The sequence below is a fragment of the Diadema antillarum genome, unplaced genomic scaffold, assembly GCF_040938485.1.
Source record: "Diadema antillarum isolate AM-2024a unplaced genomic scaffold, OU_Dant_1.0 scf00000098, whole genome shotgun sequence".
In the NCBI taxonomy this organism is placed as follows: Eukaryota; Metazoa; Echinodermata; class Echinoidea; order Diadematoida; family Diadematidae; genus Diadema; species Diadema antillarum.
This window is the reverse complement of record NW_027270987.1, coordinates 295,225-314,307: the sequence shown is the minus strand read 5'-3', so window position 1 is coordinate 314,307 and position 19,083 is coordinate 295,225. Positions and strand designations below refer to the sequence as shown.

At 40.5% G+C, this 19,083-nt stretch overlaps 2 protein-coding genes across 2 annotated transcripts in view; one reads left to right on the top strand and one right to left on the bottom strand.

Annotated features, from left to right (window-relative positions):
• Positions 1-10,256, bottom strand: part of LOC139718647 (cadherin-like and PC-esterase domain-containing protein 1) — a 71,223-nt gene extending 60,967 nt beyond the window's left edge. Inside the window, exons 1-2 of the mRNA XM_071630106.1 lie at positions 9,704-10,256; positions 6,322-6,511 (exon numbers count right to left, since the gene is read on the bottom strand). Of these exons, the coding sequence (XP_071486207.1) occupies positions 6,322-6,511; positions 9,704-10,132 (619 nt within the window). The 5' untranslated portion in view covers positions 10,133-10,256. The remainder of the gene's footprint in view (positions 1-6,321; positions 6,512-9,703) is intronic.
• A 3,333-nt stretch (positions 10,257-13,589) lies between these two features.
• Positions 13,590-18,843, top strand: LOC139718616 (RIB43A-like with coiled-coils protein 2). The gene is made up of 5 exons (XM_071630075.1): positions 13,590-13,823; positions 15,730-15,811; positions 16,590-17,053; positions 17,468-17,862; positions 18,444-18,843. The coding sequence occupies exons 1-5, from the start codon at positions 13,707-13,709 to the stop codon at positions 18,523-18,525; spliced, it is 1,140 nt and encodes a 379-aa protein (XP_071486176.1). The 5' UTR covers positions 13,590-13,706; the 3' UTR covers positions 18,526-18,843.
• The last annotated feature ends 240 nt before the right edge of the window (positions 18,844-19,083 follow it).

Genomic DNA, 19,083 nt, shown 5'->3' with positions numbered 1-19,083 from the left:
AGTGGCCTGCTCGGCTGCATGCCACTCAATACTACTGCTACGGCAAGATTCGATCATCACATACTCGTAATGTTCTCCCAACCTTCTGTTGAATGGTGAGGGTGCTTCAGGAATAAAAGCTGTGTGCCACGATCTAAATTATTGAATACATCTCATCCCAAAAATACTCCAAAACAGCTCATCATCCTGGCAAATCACATCAGCCAGAGAAGTTTCTTGGTAGACTCTTTCGATATATTGCAAGCTACAGTTTAATTCCAAAAGGTGGAAGATGAATTTTGAACTATGTTCAGCTTCAACAAATCCTTAATAGCTCTTTACGGGTTCTAGCTGGGAGTGTGAACATGCTGTAAACATAGTGAAAAGAACCAACTGCGAAGATGGAGGCCTCAAACTGCTTCAGTAATGCATCTGCACTCATCCTACACAAAAGTTGGAATTTCCCCGCATCCCTTGATAAGCTATCTTACAGATGGTAGCCACTACAGGAGGATGCATGGAGGAGAGGAAAGGGGAGAGAGAGAGAGAGAGAGAGAGAGAGAGAGAGGGAGAGAAAGAGAGAAAGAGAGACAGGCGGACAGAAAGAGAGAGGGGGAGAGAGAGAGGAGGAACAGAGAAGGGGGCTGGAGCAAGTTTGAAAGCTATAAGAATGTACATCTAGATTATTTTCAAATCATGCAAAGAAAGTTTGTTTACATCTCGAGAAATCACAGACCTGAGAACAGATAGGCCTATACTCTAAAATCAGTACTGCTTTCAGTAAATGCAACATGCAGTGTTACAGCTGTAAGCTAGTTTGCAGGCACAAACCCTTGTTGGTCGTATTGGAGTCTGCATGCGCCAAGACTAATACACGCACCACTACACTGCAGCCTCTCCCTTGTTGGGAGAAGCTACAACACAGGGTCTATGGGGCAGTGCCGAAGTGGTGCATATAGTAGTCTTGGCGCAGACTCCTTTACGACCAACAAGGGTTTGTGCCTGCAAACTAGCTGTAAGCAGCTCTCCTACTTCAGTTTTGAAAGCACTTGACCATTTCTTGAAGCTATCAGCTTAGAAAATCATGACTTGCCAGCTTTTTCCCTGGTTTTTAGTCACATGATATCCACCCTGGATGAGGAGGGTTTCCTGTCCACCTACCTACACCACTGATCTCGATGTAAGAATCACATAAAATTAGTGACATCCAGTCAAAGACAGCTGCAAGTTGCGCATATGCACTTCAGTGTGCTGTACTTACAAAAAAAAAATGATTTTTTTTTTTTCCATGCGTGTGCTTTTTCCGGAAAAAAAATTGGAAGTTTGTGGTTGTTCTGGTAGTGTGAATAGTACATAAAAAAACTCTGAGTTTTTCCATTTCAGTTCTAAGCAGAGTAAATGCTCCTTAAGTCGTTGCCAGGCTAATCAAAAAGCCAGGACGTGTTAATGTCATCTGTCAACCTGAGAACATGGGCCTTCTGGCTGAAACAGCTGCTTGCACTGATGGCTGGAACTTTAATTGGTCGACTATCAGCTGCTATCCCCCTCCCCTCCACTGATAAAGACCAGAGATCCCTTTAAAAGAGCATTTCGTGTGGGCCACGATGTATCCATCTTGTAAACGTACTTTATCAACTCCGCATCAACATTCCCTTTCAAAACTACCAAGTATAAAGCCTTCCACAAGCTGTGTGACATACAAGGCATAATCAATACATCTTAGAACTACAAATGTATGAGTTCAGAATGGATACCAATTCAGAATGTCCATTTTCAAGTGAAATGGATGAATGGAACTGTTACCCAAATGCACCCAGAAGAAATGTGAATAGGTGTCAGTAGTAAATTGGAATTTGGATACTTGTTGAAGCACGACAGCATGAGTTTCACTCCGCATCAACGTTCCCTTTCAAAACTACAAAGTATAAAGGCTAAGAACTGCAAGTTGTGTACACAAGGCATGAGCACTAAGTCTTCTATAAGTTCAGAATGGATACCACTTCAGAATGTCCATTTTCATGTGAAATGGACGAATGGTACTATTACCCACATGTAAACTGTGAAAAAAATTTAAACAGGTAACAGTGCTACATTGAATACTTGCTGAAGCATGACAGCAAGGTAACCTTCAATGGGGCATTTCATGAAGCGTTTTGTCAGATATTTTTTTTGGCAAACTGTTATAAGCTACTGAAATCCTTGCATCTGATTGGCTGAGAGCAAATTTGTCTGACAAGTTTGTCAGATAAAACGCTTCATGAAATGCCCCTCAGGTGCAAGTTTCTCACCATCTCTCTCCATCATACTACCCAAGCCTTGGTTCACCTTTAATCTTCGCAAACAAGAGCAAGGCTTGAACTTTTGAAAGTTCTGTGTTGGTAATTGGTTCAAGTGTACAGTATATGAATGGGCACCTTTTTACAATACCACCCAAGTGACTACAGCAACATGTACTAAAGTAATTTGGTTGACAGAAAGACTGGTGTTTGCACTTGATGATGAATTCTCAAAGTCATTGTGTCACATGTTTAGGGATAGTGAACATGGTTCCCAAAGCCAATACTCATTTCAATCACGAACAACTTGCCAACACATGAAAAAGTTTCACAATGGAGCACGCAGGTTTCACTCTACAACGAGGGAGGCTTAAAACCCCCCTCTTTCTCTGCCGGTTGCAAAGAGTCATCTCTTCATTTCCCAATCCATCTGCACCAACAACAAAACTCCTTTGAGGGGACCGCCTCGTATCACTTTTCAGGTATGATCCATTCACTGGGTTCTTGCTCTTGGTAAGCTTTGCTCGAGAATCATCTGCTATGCAGGCTAGGCATGCGGCAAATACATGTACATCTGCCGAGATTCACAGTTCAACCATCCCAAATGTTCACAAACTTTCACTATTTGTGCCGCGATTGGTGAAAGCGATGCAAATGTGACAGAGAAAAAGTCACAAGCAGTTTGGGATCAAGGAGAAATGTATTGCATGATAAAAACCATATTTCAACATGGTACATTGTATGGAAGAAAACACCAGCATAGACTAATAACTGTATACTAATCAATTTACTATAGAAACAAGATTAATACTATAACTGGTTAAAAGATGTACAAAGGGAGTAACAGCCAAAGAAGGAAAACATCCATCATATCATAAATGTAGAAGCAAACATAGGACAAAAGTGTCATAGAGCAAAACCACTCTTGCTGAAAGCTTTGGGGACCCAAACATTTGGAGTCAGGTGACCTTCCTGAAGAAGTGCATGACCTTGGCCCATATGACCCTTTCAAAACCACTTCTTCAGAGTACCACTAAAAACTCCTAGGTCAATAGTTAACAGTGGTGATGACAGACTCATGATCACAAAAACTCCATGGAGTGTTGCAGTGGCCAACACGTAAATCTCTGATTTTCAACCCCTGTATAGGCCTGTCTTCACGAGACCTTACAGTCTCAAAATACTGTAAAACATGATATATTCGCAGCACGAAATTTTCGCTAATTGGAGCCGACTGCCTTTATCGTGGCATGAAATTTTTGCTAACTGCCACTGGCGTTCAATGCGTATAGTGTAAACAAGAAATTTCGCGTGCATTTTAACTTCGCGAATCTTGGCACTCGCGAAATTTGTGAAACTACAAGTGCACGCAAACATTCCTCGTTTTACAGTAGCTTGCTATCATGTGCTTATGAAATTAGCCCCTGCTATTTTGTACAATGAAGACGCAAATACTGGGTAGCACTATTTGATTAGGGAAATTTCCCTCCAAATCTTGGTCTAGTTTGTGATATAGCGTGCTAATTTGTGAATTAGTGTGCTATAAGATTGCATCTTTATCGGCCTGAAATTTTCTTGTGCCATCATTCGAACCGTGTGAGAGCCGAGTAATGATGCAAAGTACGTATATTTCATTTCGGGCTAATTTCCCAAATGAGCTGTCTTTGACCTGATGAAGACACACATTCGTAATATCGGCTACTTCCTAAACTGCAAAACAGCCCTTTAGTACGAATTTCGGTCTGATGATGACACGCCTACTGAATCCAGGTTGACTGTTTTCTCTTGTTATCATTCTTTCCTCCCCTCTTCTTTCTTCTTCTTTTTCTATACATCCATTTGATCCATGCACACCTCTTTCTATTTATTGGGAGTTCCTTCTTCTCCTCACATCTCTCTACCTTTCTAAATTCATCCATCCAATTCTTTTTCTCTCCTTCCTTTCTATCCTTGCTCTTGTTCTTTCTATTACTATCAATCATTTTTCCTCTTCTCTCATGCTCTCTCTCTTCTCTTTTCTCTTGTTGTCTCTATATCCACTCACTCATCCATCCAATCACTCATCCATCCATCTATCAATCCACCTCTCAATCCATCCATCCATCCATCCATCTACAATGTAAAAACGCTGATAAATTAGGTTTGAAATAGACAAATGAAATAAACCCTCAACCCCATAAAACAGAAGCAATCCCCCTCCCCTCCTCAAACAATTGCTCACCTTCACTGCATTGGAAGTTGGGTCTATTTCTCAAGATTTTGAATCTACTGTATCCAATCCACTTTCTGATCGGTATGATAAATCGTAGCTGTCAAATTACTCTTGTTTTGGATACTATAGCACGAATATCTTCTGAAATTCGACCCAAACCTCGTAAATGTCACCTTGGGAATTTTCCAGTGAACTCTGTCCAAAATATTGAATATCTTAAAAATGACCACATAACTTTTAACGTTGAAAGAAATCTGATTCTGACAGCAACTGCCCAACAGCAGAAATCTCAGCATTCCACTCGCACAGCCACTTGATGATTTTTTTCCCCCATAACTTTGTGACTCAACTGGAATGGGGTGGGGAAGCTAGCAAGAATGGAGTTTGAAGGTTCAGTTTATGTTGAAAAGAACACATTTTTTTTTTGTTTAATAAAGTTGCTGACACTGATGTAAAGAGATGTTGATCCTGTTAATTCTTATTACAAAATAATTGTCTTTGCTAATAGTCTAAACAAATAAGCATGCTATGCATAGTTACTGATTGATGCATGACCAAGCCCCAATGATGGCTATTTTGATGTTCCTCCCTGGAAACCATGTGAAGGATTTGTCATTAAAAGTTGATCATTTCTGTTCCCATACATTTCTAGTCTTACTCAATCTTACTTGATCTTTTTTTTTCCTGATTTCCAACATCTAACATGATTTAAATCATCTCTTCTGAGCATGAAAATCCAAATGATTGGTTGCCATGTGTACTGTGACAACTTAGTTCAGTACTAACAGCAAAAAGAAGTGATGGAAGACAAGACTTCAACATTGCTGAACTTAAAATAAGTAATTCGGTGTAAATGTCCTTGACCTTAAAGGTAGGGGATACCTTTTACAGACCTCCCAAAATGCAGCAAAACATTAAATATGAACCTCAGGGGACTTGCTTAGGCCACTGCTTAGAAATTTGGAAGTCAACCGTTATCTAAAATTTGAATAATGCACAAAACTCAACTACTCAGTAGTTCTGTGTGTCAGCCACACTTAAGCCTTTTTGTTGCATTCTTCTGTATTTGTGATCTATAAACACAAATCTAAAAGTACTAGAATTGATGTAATAACATATAGAGTGTGTGGTAAGAATGTATATAGAAATGTTTGTAAGTGTTGACAAACTTTCTTCACAAAATGTGATGGACACACATGCAGTACATGGGTCTGCGAAGGTAGCCTAGTAATGTACTGGAATTTACGGTGAGCCCCGAAAACAATTCAATTCAAAATCTAACCGTCAAAAAAAAATGTACTAAATGTTACCTTCCACTTTCAATACTTTATGGGAGTTTCTAAAATGATATTCTCTTCAACATACCACTGTATTTATACAACTCTTCATTTAAGGCGTGCAAATGGGATTCCCTACCTTTAAAGAAACGACAGAACCACCCCCTCCCCCCCCCCCCCCCCCAAAAAAAAAAAAAAAAAAGAGAGAGAAAAAATCAATACAAGACAAGAGTAACACTTACATTGTGAATCTGCTTGTATTTTTCTAGTTAATATGTTCAGGGTGTTTTTGTTTTTTTTGCAGGTGAACTTGTGATATAACCATCAAACCATCCAATTGTTGGATGCAATGCAGCCTACAGTATGTAGAGATATAGAATTCAACATATCAGTACAGTCTAAATTCCTCAAATGAAAATAATCACTCTGAATGGACAAGCAGAAATGCAAAATTCAAAAAGGAGATGAGAATAACATGGCGATCACAATCACCCAAGCAACCTTCGTCAACAGATTAGCACTTATTGGCATCATCACGCGATGTCTGCTACCACTGATTAAAAGCTTCTGCTCTTACCGACTGCTTCAGCTTCCTCGACCCCCTCTTCATCCTCCTCCTCCTCCATCTTCTCCACCCTCATCCGGAAGCCGAGCCCCTCCAAGGCCTGCTGGTAGAGTGGGAGGTCTCGCCGGATGAGGTCCTCCTCTCCCCTCACCACGGCAACCTTGGCTGCATCCTGGAATCTCTTCAGAGAAGCATCTTCCAGCTGTTGGATAAAAGATAAAAAATCTTACCAACTTGTCAGGAACTTGAAGCACAGAGGGGAATTCTCTTTAAGCTAATTGATGCAGCGTTAAGTCCATAACAACTTGCAGATAAACTCTGCAAAAACTCAAAACTATGATACACAGTGCATGGGTTCATTTGATCTTTACACATCAAACGAAGTACTTGGGACAGTCAAAATGCATCACTTCAAAGCACATACATGGAGAAAAAGTACATTTATGTTGCATCTTGTTCATGCTCACAAATGTACCTTATACTTATTGATCTAATAAACAGTCAAAGCAACACACTCTCACCCCCCCCCCCCCCCCCCCCGCGATCACACACGTTATTTAACCTAATTAAGAATCTCAGAACAGAGCATATGGTATGTGCCTGTAAAAGGTGGAAAACACTGACAAAAACAGCCCCAACTTTTCATTCTCAGGTGCGAGGATGCACAGCCTGCCTAAAATATGAAGTCAAGAATATTTGTTAAACAGCATAAAATTCAAAAGAAAAAAAATGGGGTGTTTGATACAGGATGTTTACAAGTACAGGATCCCCTGAGGCATTTTGAGATGCGAAACAAGGAATTGTCTTTCTTCTGAGCAAGCCATCTGGAAACTCAGTGCTAAAAGCATGTCAGACAGATATATCTGTGGACTGATGAACTTAAAATAATACCATTCTAAATCGGAGCATTAGACGCATAAAAAAAATTGATTCATCGGGACTTTGACCCTCTTGTACTAAGGGGTCAAATTCGTATAAACTTCCCAATTATATTCATGCTATTACTCAACCCCCCCCCCCCCACCTTTGTCGAGCATAGTTGTTCAAATACCATCGCAGGTTATTTGAGAAATATGATACGCAAGGAATATGACTCCATTCATTTGTCTCATATTCATTCAACTTCTTGTTCATGAGCAAATACAGTGTAAATGCAAGTCTTACCCATTGTGCTACCGATTTATGTCTTTTTGTAATACCTTTATATCTGAGATATTCTGGTGGATGTTAACAAATGCAGTGATTCTCGACTGTAAAGTCGCCAGATATTTTTCTTTCTTTTTTTTACATGATTTGAACATGAATCTGTGTAAGTACAAATTGTCTTTTAAAAAATTCCTGCCTGAGCAAGTCCGGATATATTGAGGGTATTATGTTCACATACAGTCTCAACAGACAGTAGTAAATCAAATCAATTCATGCATAGAAAACTAAGCATCAAATATTTGGCATTTGTGGTCATTTTGTGTATCAGGTCAACAAGGCATAAGTACTGCATACACATGAATTTACAAGCATGAGGAGGTACCTATATACTTCGTAGACACAATCAGATACAGGTGTACTTTGTTCTTGAGTGTATGATTTGACAGACTTGGTAGCATCATTTTTTGTTTGTCACCCCTGATCAGACTTTGACAGACCAGTTGCTAAATATCTGATTTCATTTCTCACAATATCCTGATAAAGGTGCAAGAAAGTTAATACAAATATTTACAAAGACACTTTAAAATGTTGTTGGGTGTTTCGTTATTGCAGATATGTAAAAAAAAAATCACAATCAAGACTGAAGGTTAGAAGAGGAATTTCAAGAAAGTTTGATTTTAGATAAAACCATCAGTTTGGGATGTAGCACTACCATTCATCATTGAGTAAGCTACAAATTATAGGGCCTAAATACAGGTTGTATGTATTGACATAAATTATTACAAATACTGTGTACATAATAATCTCACACATAGTCAGCACATGGCAGCAGTCTTTCATCTTGACCAGCAAGATCTTCAGAAAGTCTGTAATAATTTGTACGGTATATTAAAATTTGCTGATACGGTTCTGACCAAATGATATTTGAAAGAATAGCATACAGCCAGTTTCAGTTTTGTTTTCCCTCAAAAATGTAATGCCACCAGTGCTACAAATACTTCACAAGACTCTACAGGTACACCAGACTAAAAATAACTTTGGAAAACTACTTTGCTAAATTATGTATTTCATCATGGAGGCACAATTTACAAAGTGCTTCAGATTCATCCCCCTCCCCCAAACAGGACAACATGCCTTTAAACATTCACAAGAGCCTTATGGAAAACTTTCAGGTCACCAAGCATTTTCTTGTTGTATTGGAATTTCTTTGCTTATACTACAGCAGAAAAATGAGTGGTGGAAAGTATTTGTTTGGATTTGCAGGAAAGAGTGGGGCCTGAATGGCGACCCTTTCTCCAGTGTGCTTGAAGATGAGCTAGATTGCTAGACAGAGGCATCATTGTGTTGGGATGATGGAGCGGGACCATCAGTGTGGGGTGAAAGTTGTCGGGACTTACTAAAAAGAGAGAGAAAGGGAGGGAAAATGGGTGCCAGGGGAGGATTCTGTCAACATGGGATGCATTTAGGACCAGTGCTCTACACCCCCTGGCGATGACTCATAAAAATTGGGGGTGGGGTGGGTGGGGTGGAGTGGTTGAGGGAATGAGCTTTACTGGATTTCAGGGGACTTCCAGGTCTGATGTTTGGGACCTGTGTCTTTCTACCACTTATGAATGTCAAACACATCCAAGCTGGCTGAGAGATTCTTGGCTGACAAGTTTGTGCTGATTCAGGGGGTTCTAGCCGAGTAAACATTTGATATACAATGTACTGTGCATAATTTTACTAGAAGACACTGCCATTTATTCTGCAGTGCCTGTATACAGTCTTCAGCCTGCTTATACCATTAAGGGGATGATAGTTTTGGTTAAGATGAGGGGGAGTGGGTAATTATTTGTGAGATAATGAGAAACCTTTTATGAAATATAAAGGAGTATATAGGCAATATTCCAAGAGAAATTCAAAGTTTATTTAATGAAAATTGGCTTTGAAATGGCCGAGATATCCAAAACAAAGCAATCCTGATAAAAAGTGGGACCTGCCTTTTATTAGGATCACTTTTTTTTTAAATTTGCTCTTGGATATTTCAGTCATTCCCAAACCGATTTTTGTCAAATACACTTTGAATTCTTCTTATAATTCTATGCTCTTGAATATTTCATAAGTAGACTCTAATTATCTAATTGATATTATGAAAATTAATAAATTGTACTGATTGGTGGGTCAATTACAGATTTATCTGATTTGAAGCTATGGGGATCCATTATAGACAGGAGACTCTAACAAATGTAATAATGAACTGAATTACCTCTTTGAGGTGATTGTACAATTGACTTCTCTGTAAGTCATCTTTCCTTGCTCCACTATCATTTTCTTCTGCAGCATCCTGATGCGCTCCGATCGCCTTCCCTTCTTCATCATTGCTCCTAACCGCATCCATGGCATTGTAGTCAACCCCTTCCAGGATGTTCCTGTAAGCTCCCGACGCTTTCTCATCCTCCTCCTTTACTCCCTTCCTGTCTTCATCTGTCAACCTCCCGTCAACATCCCCTCCCCAATCGCCACCATATTTCAACGGGTTTGTCCCCACGACAACCACCGCTTTTCTCCTCACGTCCAGTTTCCACGGCGAGCCAGCGCAAGACAGGCAGAGGGAGATGACGGTGACCATGGCGACGAAGAGGAGGATGTTGCGGGCATGTCGGCGCAGGAGACGACCCGCACAATGGTGCATCATGACTGTGCGTGGTCACATTATCCTGGAACTTTGCAGCTAGCAGCTTGAATGACACCAGCGCTATGACTTGTGGGTGTGCCCTGACAGCAAATGCAGAACTTTCCCCTACTGCATCAAGTCCAGTTCTTGGGTTGTGATAACGTTGTCTACAGACTACACGCAAAGGAATTGAACACCTACAGAGGACAGAGGAAGAAGAGAGCCAAAATTTGAACATCGCTTCGAGGAATGCTTGAACAATGTTGGACAATTGTGCATATGAAGGTCTTATGCACACGATAGTTACACCAAAGTTCAAAGTGAGCTTAATCCCGGCGCAGGGCGCTGTAAGCCTGTAACTACGTTTTGGGGTCGCTGGTGCAGTTAAAGCGAGCTACAATTGTAATCCCTAGCATTTGAAAGAGTTTAGAAAGTTTCTAGTTAGTATGAAAAAAAAAACACAATGATGACAACAACAGCAACAAAACAGCTTTTTGTTTCCCTTTTCGATAGTTACATAAAATCTCCCACGTGATCATTGTGCCTTGTGGTAAGCTGTTTTAACCTCAATCACTGCAATAGACCAAGATTTCTTGTCGGGTGAAAAAAAACAAAACAAAACAAAACAAAACAACCAAACAAACCAAGAGAAACTCATAACTTATTTCTTTAACCTCACAAGTAAAGCTTTCTTTAGAAGGCAATTACTGTCATGGAAGATATCTTGACCTTTGCACCAAGCACTGAATTTCACAATTTACAAGTACCAGTAAATTTACAACTTACAAGTTAAAGCTGATGACACAAAAACCAACAGACCACAAAAACAAAAACAAAACATTGGAAAACGGTAATCAAAAACATGAGCACGTCTAAATGTGAAAACAGATTGTTGATCTAACAGATGTTCACCTTTTTATAATGGGAGCTCCACCACTGCGCTTCTATTTTCACTGCCAGAAGCCACCTTACGATCGCGATCAGGCTTCCTCCGTCGTAGGATATGATATGAGGAGTGTCGGCGGTTTACAGCGCAGCGGGAAGCTGCAGCTGCAGGCAGCAGTGGTAGCCGCAGTTCTCGGGCTAGTGAGAGTACCTTCACGCCGAAGGCTGCGGACACTGACAGGAAACGGATCGCGATTAAATGCAGTTCTATATCCTACCTACAACTTTGAAGTACAGAGATTTTCCAGGAAGTAAATTCATGGCAAAGTATCCAGTACGACAATCTCTCCTCACACCGCCTCGTGAGACCGTTTAATGATTTCACTGGACAAAGGTGAACCCGATAAGAGAAAGATTTTGGCACGCGGGTGATGTGTACTCTACCGCACTTCACTGTCGCTTATTTCCTGCAGCTTACCCACCGGCATACCAGTAGCTGTAACGGCAACCAGCGGTATACATCGCCTTCACGACGGCGGACCAGTCTCAGTACTCGCGGCTCGGCGGGAATAATCGGTCCGTTCGTACGTGTGCAGCGAGTGGAGAGAAAGCTAACAGTACTTTCAGTATGTACGCTCATGTTTACATTGAAGGCCTCCCTCTGTTGGTGAATTGACAGTGATACAATTTCGCACCCGATCCGCACCAGACGCATCCAGCAAGACAGGATCAGGATAGGGCCTACAAATTAGTACTTATGAAAAAAAAAATAACAAAGATGACCTTTGAAGTAGTCCATTCTACGTAACTTTTGATACAGTACATTTATGTCACGTTTAAAAGCTTGTACTATCATAATCGTTTAGGGACTGGTCAAGACTAAAGACAAAGTTGTTCACGCTAGGTATATTATGACGGTAAGATGCCCGTTATGATATGTAGGCTATACGTGTATATTGCAATCTGTTATGGCAATAAACACTATTTCCTCTATAAGTGAATATATCCTGTATTTGATGAAAATGCATGCATTTTCGCGTATATGAATGCCATATTTTCACTTTGAAAATGATTTTACGGCTTCTGGTCGTGTTAATTTAACTTTCGCGTAGCCCGCCCAAACTCTCCATCAATCACTGATGGGGAGCTCGACATGAAACATGGTAATTAGATATTCAATGTTTCCAGCACAACGTGACGGAGTTACATAACTGAGACGTCTTGAAAGGACTCATTTTGTAACTTTCCCAGTAATTTGACGCAAGCCATCAGCATGAAAGCAAAATTAAAAGTCGTCCGTAAACGATGCACAGTGTGGATAATAGGCCTACTTCCCAACTCCAAGAGTGGTATAAAAACGCGACGTGCATTGATTTCAATTTTGCGCCAAGCTTTCCTTTTATTATTTATGACAGGTATTGTGTTTCATTTGCTGCGTTGGATCGCGGAATTGACTTTGTGAATTCTCTCAGGTATTTCAGGAGTAAAAATGAAATAAACTTTAAAATGAAGTGAATTAAATTGAAAACAAAATCAAATGCCTCTGAATATTTCAATTTCGGTGGAAAGAACGTATACTGCATGGTTGTTCAATTTCTTTAACATAAGACATCAACATCTTAATGATGGGCAAGGTGCATCATACTTTTAAAGCTCATTTGTTTTTGTTTGTGATTATTGTTTCTCAGTTGTTGTTTCTATTGTCATTTTCTTTAAACTATTCTCATTCCCTGTGATGATTTTTTTAAAATAGATAATTCTGCAATTACGGCGAACTGATCAGGGAAGAGAATAAAAAACAAAATCAACTTTATCTACTCTTCTTCATCATATTTTTGTTCAAGTTATGGCTTTTACCTTTAATTCTCCTCTTCTCCCCCTCTTCTTCCTACGACCCTCTCTTCTCCCCTCCATTTTTTTAAAGCTATCTGTAAAGATTAATTTATATCAATTGCATAGTGTGAATTCGGTGAACGCTAGAATCATAGTGATAAGTGAAGTTTAGGAAAATCATTATTATGATGCGTTCATAAGTTATGAATTAATTTGCTAACTTTTGGCGCTTTCTCCGCTCTCGGGCTGAGAAGTTTTCAATGAATTATTCAAGTATACGACGGAAAAAGAAAACTCCAAATGTTCTTCTTCTTAGCGTATTGAAAGATACTTGACTTGCCTGAAAGAAAAAAAAATCGTTAATGAGAGTATAGGCCTACATAAATGACAAAAAGAAAAACCTCCATAAAATGACTTAATTCTCTTTGATTGAGAATGATTTACACTGCGACGCCATCTACGATGCTGAAATGGAAGGTTAAAATCTCATTACCCTACGTCACGTATCCGCGGAATGAAAGACTCTTGTTCATTGGTCGACAGAAGGCAGAGCAACTAGCGATATCCAATGCTGCACCGTTTTTCATACCATCATCCGGAGCAAGCTGAACGCATTTGTTTACGTGCCTTGTACCTTGACAACAGCTTTGCACAATGGGCTCACACGACACACACATGACAACTCGTAGATCTAAGTACGGTGCCCCGCGGTACGGATAACACACAATAATAGATACGGAGATCACCGAGCGAACGAAAGGCGAGGTAAATACTCGCCGGTTTCCCAGCAAGAACAATTTTCGTACAGCAAGTCGTCGCGCAACATTGATATATCAACCTAAAAGAAACGTGACTTGGAACAGAATAAAATCACAAAATGTATAAACTTGATCTTCCCATCGATTTGAAGGAACAGGCTGCCATCGAGCGCCGACGGAATCTGGAGTTGGAAAGGCAGAGCAGGATTTTCAACGCAAAAGTCCGCACGATTGGCGTAAGTTGCATGGGGGGTTCTAGTAACCGTTCTATGAATGATGTCGATGTTAAATTTAACTAGAGAGTAGTCAAACTAGAGGGTCTAATTCTTTGCCAGAAACTGCTTTGTTTTTTGGAACTTATTATTAGACGTGATAAGGACCATCAAATGGTGGGACTGTCGACTGCCAGTTATGTATGGCGAACAGAATGACAATGTAACTGATTAGAATTACTAGACGTTCTATCTTATCATTATATTAAACACAGTCAGTGTCGTGTACAATAGAGCTAAATTTACTATCATGACCATAAGTCCATGGATGGATGGTTGGGTGTCCAGTACATCGACACCCCCCCCCCCCAACCTTTGTCAGATTTGACGTTTTTCTTTCAAAATAGAAACTTTTAATTTAATAAATTGTCTCACAATTTCCTTGAAATTTTACTGAGCACATGTAAAGAAATGGTGGCCTCTTGAATTTACAAGCGCACATTAATCAAATAGAATCTATGGGATTTGCGGTACCGGAACACACTCTTGAGTCCAGGATAACTGCTTTGAACGTGTGGGGTGTTTATTATTTTGACGCACTCTGTTGCACCGTAATTTTGAAACCGCACCCTACCTTGTCTTTACAACATGTGTGAAATGCATGTAGACTCTAATGCTTTTCCTAATCTATGGTATCATTGTCTTGCTGTTGATCTTGTTTATCGTTGAGTTTTACAATAATATTTGGACATCTTCAAATCCCCAGTGAAGAATGCAGTACCACTGCAAGTAGTCTTATGCGGGAATGTTTGTTTTGCACGCGCAATGCTAGAGATTCTACATGTATATAGAGGGGTGTCGGTTTCAATGTGCAGTGTTGATGTGTTGGACACCTACGTACCATAGATGCGGTCTATCTAACACTAACATTTTAAATAGATAATCATCATAAATGTGTAAGTTGTGTTGTGAATTCATGAATCCATATTTTGGACACCTACGTACCATAGATGCGGTCTATCTAACACTAACATTTTAAATAGATAATCATCATAAATGTGTAAGTTGTGTTGTGAATTCATGAATCCATATTTGTAACTTAAATGTTGGAGGACTGGGAGTGGGAGTCTTAAAAGTGCATGTACAAATGTACTAAGGGTGTCAGCTCTTTCATGTTCTCCCTTTCATTTTAATTTCTTTGTGATCATAATGAATGAATGAATGAGTAGATCTATTTTTACTGTATGAACTTGAATTTCTGGTTAGTCAATCTTCCTTTAGTTTTAGTTACAGATCATGGCATATGGAATAAACTTTGGGAATCTTGGATGGAAAATGTCTACATTCGGGTCTAAATTTGCCAATTTATTTTAAGAGTACACAATATGCTAAAATAGATTTTCATTCAGCAATTCATTTGTTGCTCACATTTGCCAAATTTTGTGTTTATTTTCTGCAATACCAGTTTAGTCTGTTGAGAAAATGATGTCAATCAGTGGTGAAATCAAATACTAATTGATTCACTGATTTAACTGAAGAAAGCTTGATGATGCTCAATTGATTATTCAGCCAAGTTTTGGACTGGAGGTAAACCCTGCACACAAGTTTTGTATATCTAAATAAAAACCAGAAGAAAAGTCTGATTCTTATACACTGTTTGTTACAATATCACAATATTTATTAGAAAGATAGTACAGTGTAGGTACAATGATATTAATTCACATGTACTAGCATTTTCAAGTTCTAGATCATGTGGAAAAAAAATGCAAAAAATGTCTGGTAGTGTGATGCACTTGCACAAAATGTACACTGTAGATTTTTGGGACCCACAATTTGTCAAACATCTGGCAGGTACTTACATGTACATGTATGCAGATATTTCCCCCATGCTAACCTCAATTTGTCTCATTTTAAAAATTTCCCATCACAGGTTGATGTCCAGTCACTCAAAGAACAAGTTCATGACAGGGATCTACAGGAGCAGAGAGAGAAGGAGAGACATGAGTCATTTGGTGAGGGAATTACCCAACTGTAAACTAGAAGTGTACTGAATATTGGAGCTAAAGATGTACACAAGAGATCACATTTGAGTCCTTTGCCGATTTCCATGTTTCAGTGGTTATATTACTTACAGCTTCCCTGACTTGTAATTGTTTCTCTTTGCTGGTACTCTTCAAATTTGGATTTGAATATTGAGTAAATGTATTAGAGTTATCATATGTCCTGATGAGACTGTAGAAAGTAATGGAACATGCATGTACAGTAACCTTGAAAAAAGAAAGATCAATTGTGCACGAAAGAAATAATTTGTGTTTGATTAATTTCGCAGTTTGTCAAAATGTATATCGTCGCTGGGGTGACAAGACCTTGTACACTGTATCTGCAATTTTTGTGAAAATGACTTTTTTGCATTTATGGTCAAATAATCGGTTAAGTGATGTCCTGTCCAAACCCTAGCTGTCTTACCCCAAAAATGAAGCCACCATGGCACGTCAAAGGAACAGCTGTCCCATTCGGTATAGTGCTTTGGCCGCCATGTTCTTTGGCTCTCCTGAACATTTGACATTTTGTAGATACGCGGTCTTGTCGCCCTAGCGACGATATGTAAAATAAGGTTGTGTGTCTCATACAATGTTTGTAACTTTTTGTGGAAAGAATAATCAGTTGAGTTATCACATTATATAAAACACCTAACTTTACAGTATTATCAAATGACGCAGGTATCCAAATTTTACTAAAAAGCAAGAGCCATACCAACCTTGTTTACCATCTTTGCCAATGCTTGTGCAGCCGCTGATATGATCCGCAATGACAAGATTGCCGAGCTGCTCCAGAGGAGGCAAGAGCAGGACATGCGCAACCTCAACACAGCCCTGAACGAGTTCCGGGACCTGCACCAGCAGCCCGAGGGCCGCCGGGAGTGGGACCTCTATGACCCCGAGGCCAAGAAGAAGGACAAGCCCGCCCGGGTGTCGGACGATGACCCGCGATGCGGCCCGTCCAGCATCCAGAAGTTCGACGGGGAGGACCTCGGTGGCAAGGAGCGGAAGAAACTGATGGAGGAGCAGATGCGGGAGTGGACGATGAAGCAGGCCAAGGAGAAGGCGCTGAACAAGAAGAGGCAGGAGGAGGCCGACAGCCTCTACGACCTCCACCGGCGGGAGATGGACCAGAGGGCCTGCGAGCTGCAAGCAGCAGAGGAGGCCTGCAGGAGGGCCATCAATGAGGCCACGAGGGACTACAACAAATCACTGGTGAGTGAATGCGAGTAATAGCTCAAGGCTTGTGATGGTCTATTAAGTACATGCTGGATAGATCCTATGTTCTCATGTACAGATGTTTGATAGAGCATTCTGATTTAACCAGTATTGAAACAGCATTGTGGCCAAAGGAAATTTTTGTGTTTGCCCTGTTGTTGAATAAATTTCTAGTTGTATGCAAATCAAGCAATACCCTAAATATTTGCAATTTTGAAGTATATGTGAACTGTGACTTCTATTGACATATTTGTACACGTGTGTATGTATAGCCATTGAAGCAGCGGGATGAAGGATGGTGACCTGGTATACTCAGGGTTGGTAAGACGACTGTCATGTAAGTGATTGACTTATCAGGTTACTTATCTCTAAATTAGAACCTTTTTGTGTGTGCGCTCTCAAATTCATCAGGCTGATGAGCAAGCAGAAAAGAACCGCCTGAGAAGCGAACAAGATCTCGACGACAACTTCACTGAGCTCGCCAACCAGATCAACAGCGACATGCTGACGGAGAACCCGGACGTGGCCAGCAGCGCCTTCGGCCCCCACCGCGTCATCACCGACCGCTGGAAGGGCATGTCCCCCGAGCAGGTGGCCGACATCCGACGCACCCAGGAGCTGCAGCGGCAGGAGAAGCATCGCATCAAGGAGGACGAGGCGCAGCGCGAGCAGGAGTGGAACGACCAGAGGCTGGCAGACGCACGGGCCGGCATCCTGATGGACCGGGAGCAAGAGAGGCTGCGCAAGCAGTTGGAGCGGCAGCAGGCGGCGGCCAACTCCAGGCTTTCAGAGGAGCAGAAGGCACAGTAAGTTGGGGACACTAGTACTCAAGTTTTTTCTTAGCACATCATCTTGACATCATTAGCATGATACTAGAGCTACACTACAGTGTGACGACAACTCAAAAGCCAGATGGCGCTACTTCCAGTTGGTCATCATTTCACCGTTGAATCTAGGTTGTGATATTTTTTGGAATATGTGCATACCTCACAGAGATTTTAATGTTGTGATAAAACTTCATGCATGCATGCATTTTTCTTGCCTTCTGCTTTAATCAGATTGGAACTGCGCTCATTGAGAAGGCAAAACTGCCAAAATTTTCTTAAGATGGACCAAAGATGTCAGTGTCCAAAGCTTTAATCTACTCTTTCCTGGGGGAACTAGTAAACTCTCACATTAGTAATAGATAGTGGTCCATCTGAATAAAAACAACGGAACCAATAAACGCTCACATTTGTAATAGATAGTGATCCATGTGAATAAAAACAATCAACATTCCCTAGATATTGTTGGTTTGTTTTGATGACACTCATTCTCTGTTTATGTGTGAAGCATACGATTACATAAATCTTCAATTTTTTCCATTTGTCTTCCCTTGATTTCACAGCAATGAATTCCTCGACAAAGAAGTCTACACCAACCCCCCGACGGCGGCCTACTTCCAACAGTTCAACAAGACAAGTCGATAGAAGTTGCACAAACTCACGCCCCGCCTGAATGTATTGAGTTGCCTATATAGTAATATACTGTGTCATGGATCACCATTGAATGGCCAGTGAACGCTACACCCAGAATTCAGTGTTGCTCTGTGATACATCCTGAGATGTTAATGAACACGCCGTGTCCAAAGCTTGCGTGATTATTTCTGCTTGAGCGTGGTGCAACTTGTGCGTTTGAGTACAAGCAAGGTGGATGGAAAAAGCATGCAGACTTGTCGCACAGGATGAAACTTTTCAGTCGGGTCATTACCAACTCGTCTTCTGCAATGGAGGACAAGCCAAGTGAGGCGACTGTTCCTTGTTGTAAAGAGTAAAACAGACTGTGATGTCATGTATTTATTTGTATTCAAGTTAAATTAATTGTTTACACCTGAGAATATAGATTTTTGGGGCTTCATCATCATCATCATCATCTTATATTTCACGTAAAATTCAGGGAGAATAAAAGGCAAGCAAATTTAGAGTTTTCAAGGCCTATTTTTGTGCAGATGAAGCATTTAGTTTGTATTGTTGATGTACTCAGCTTGC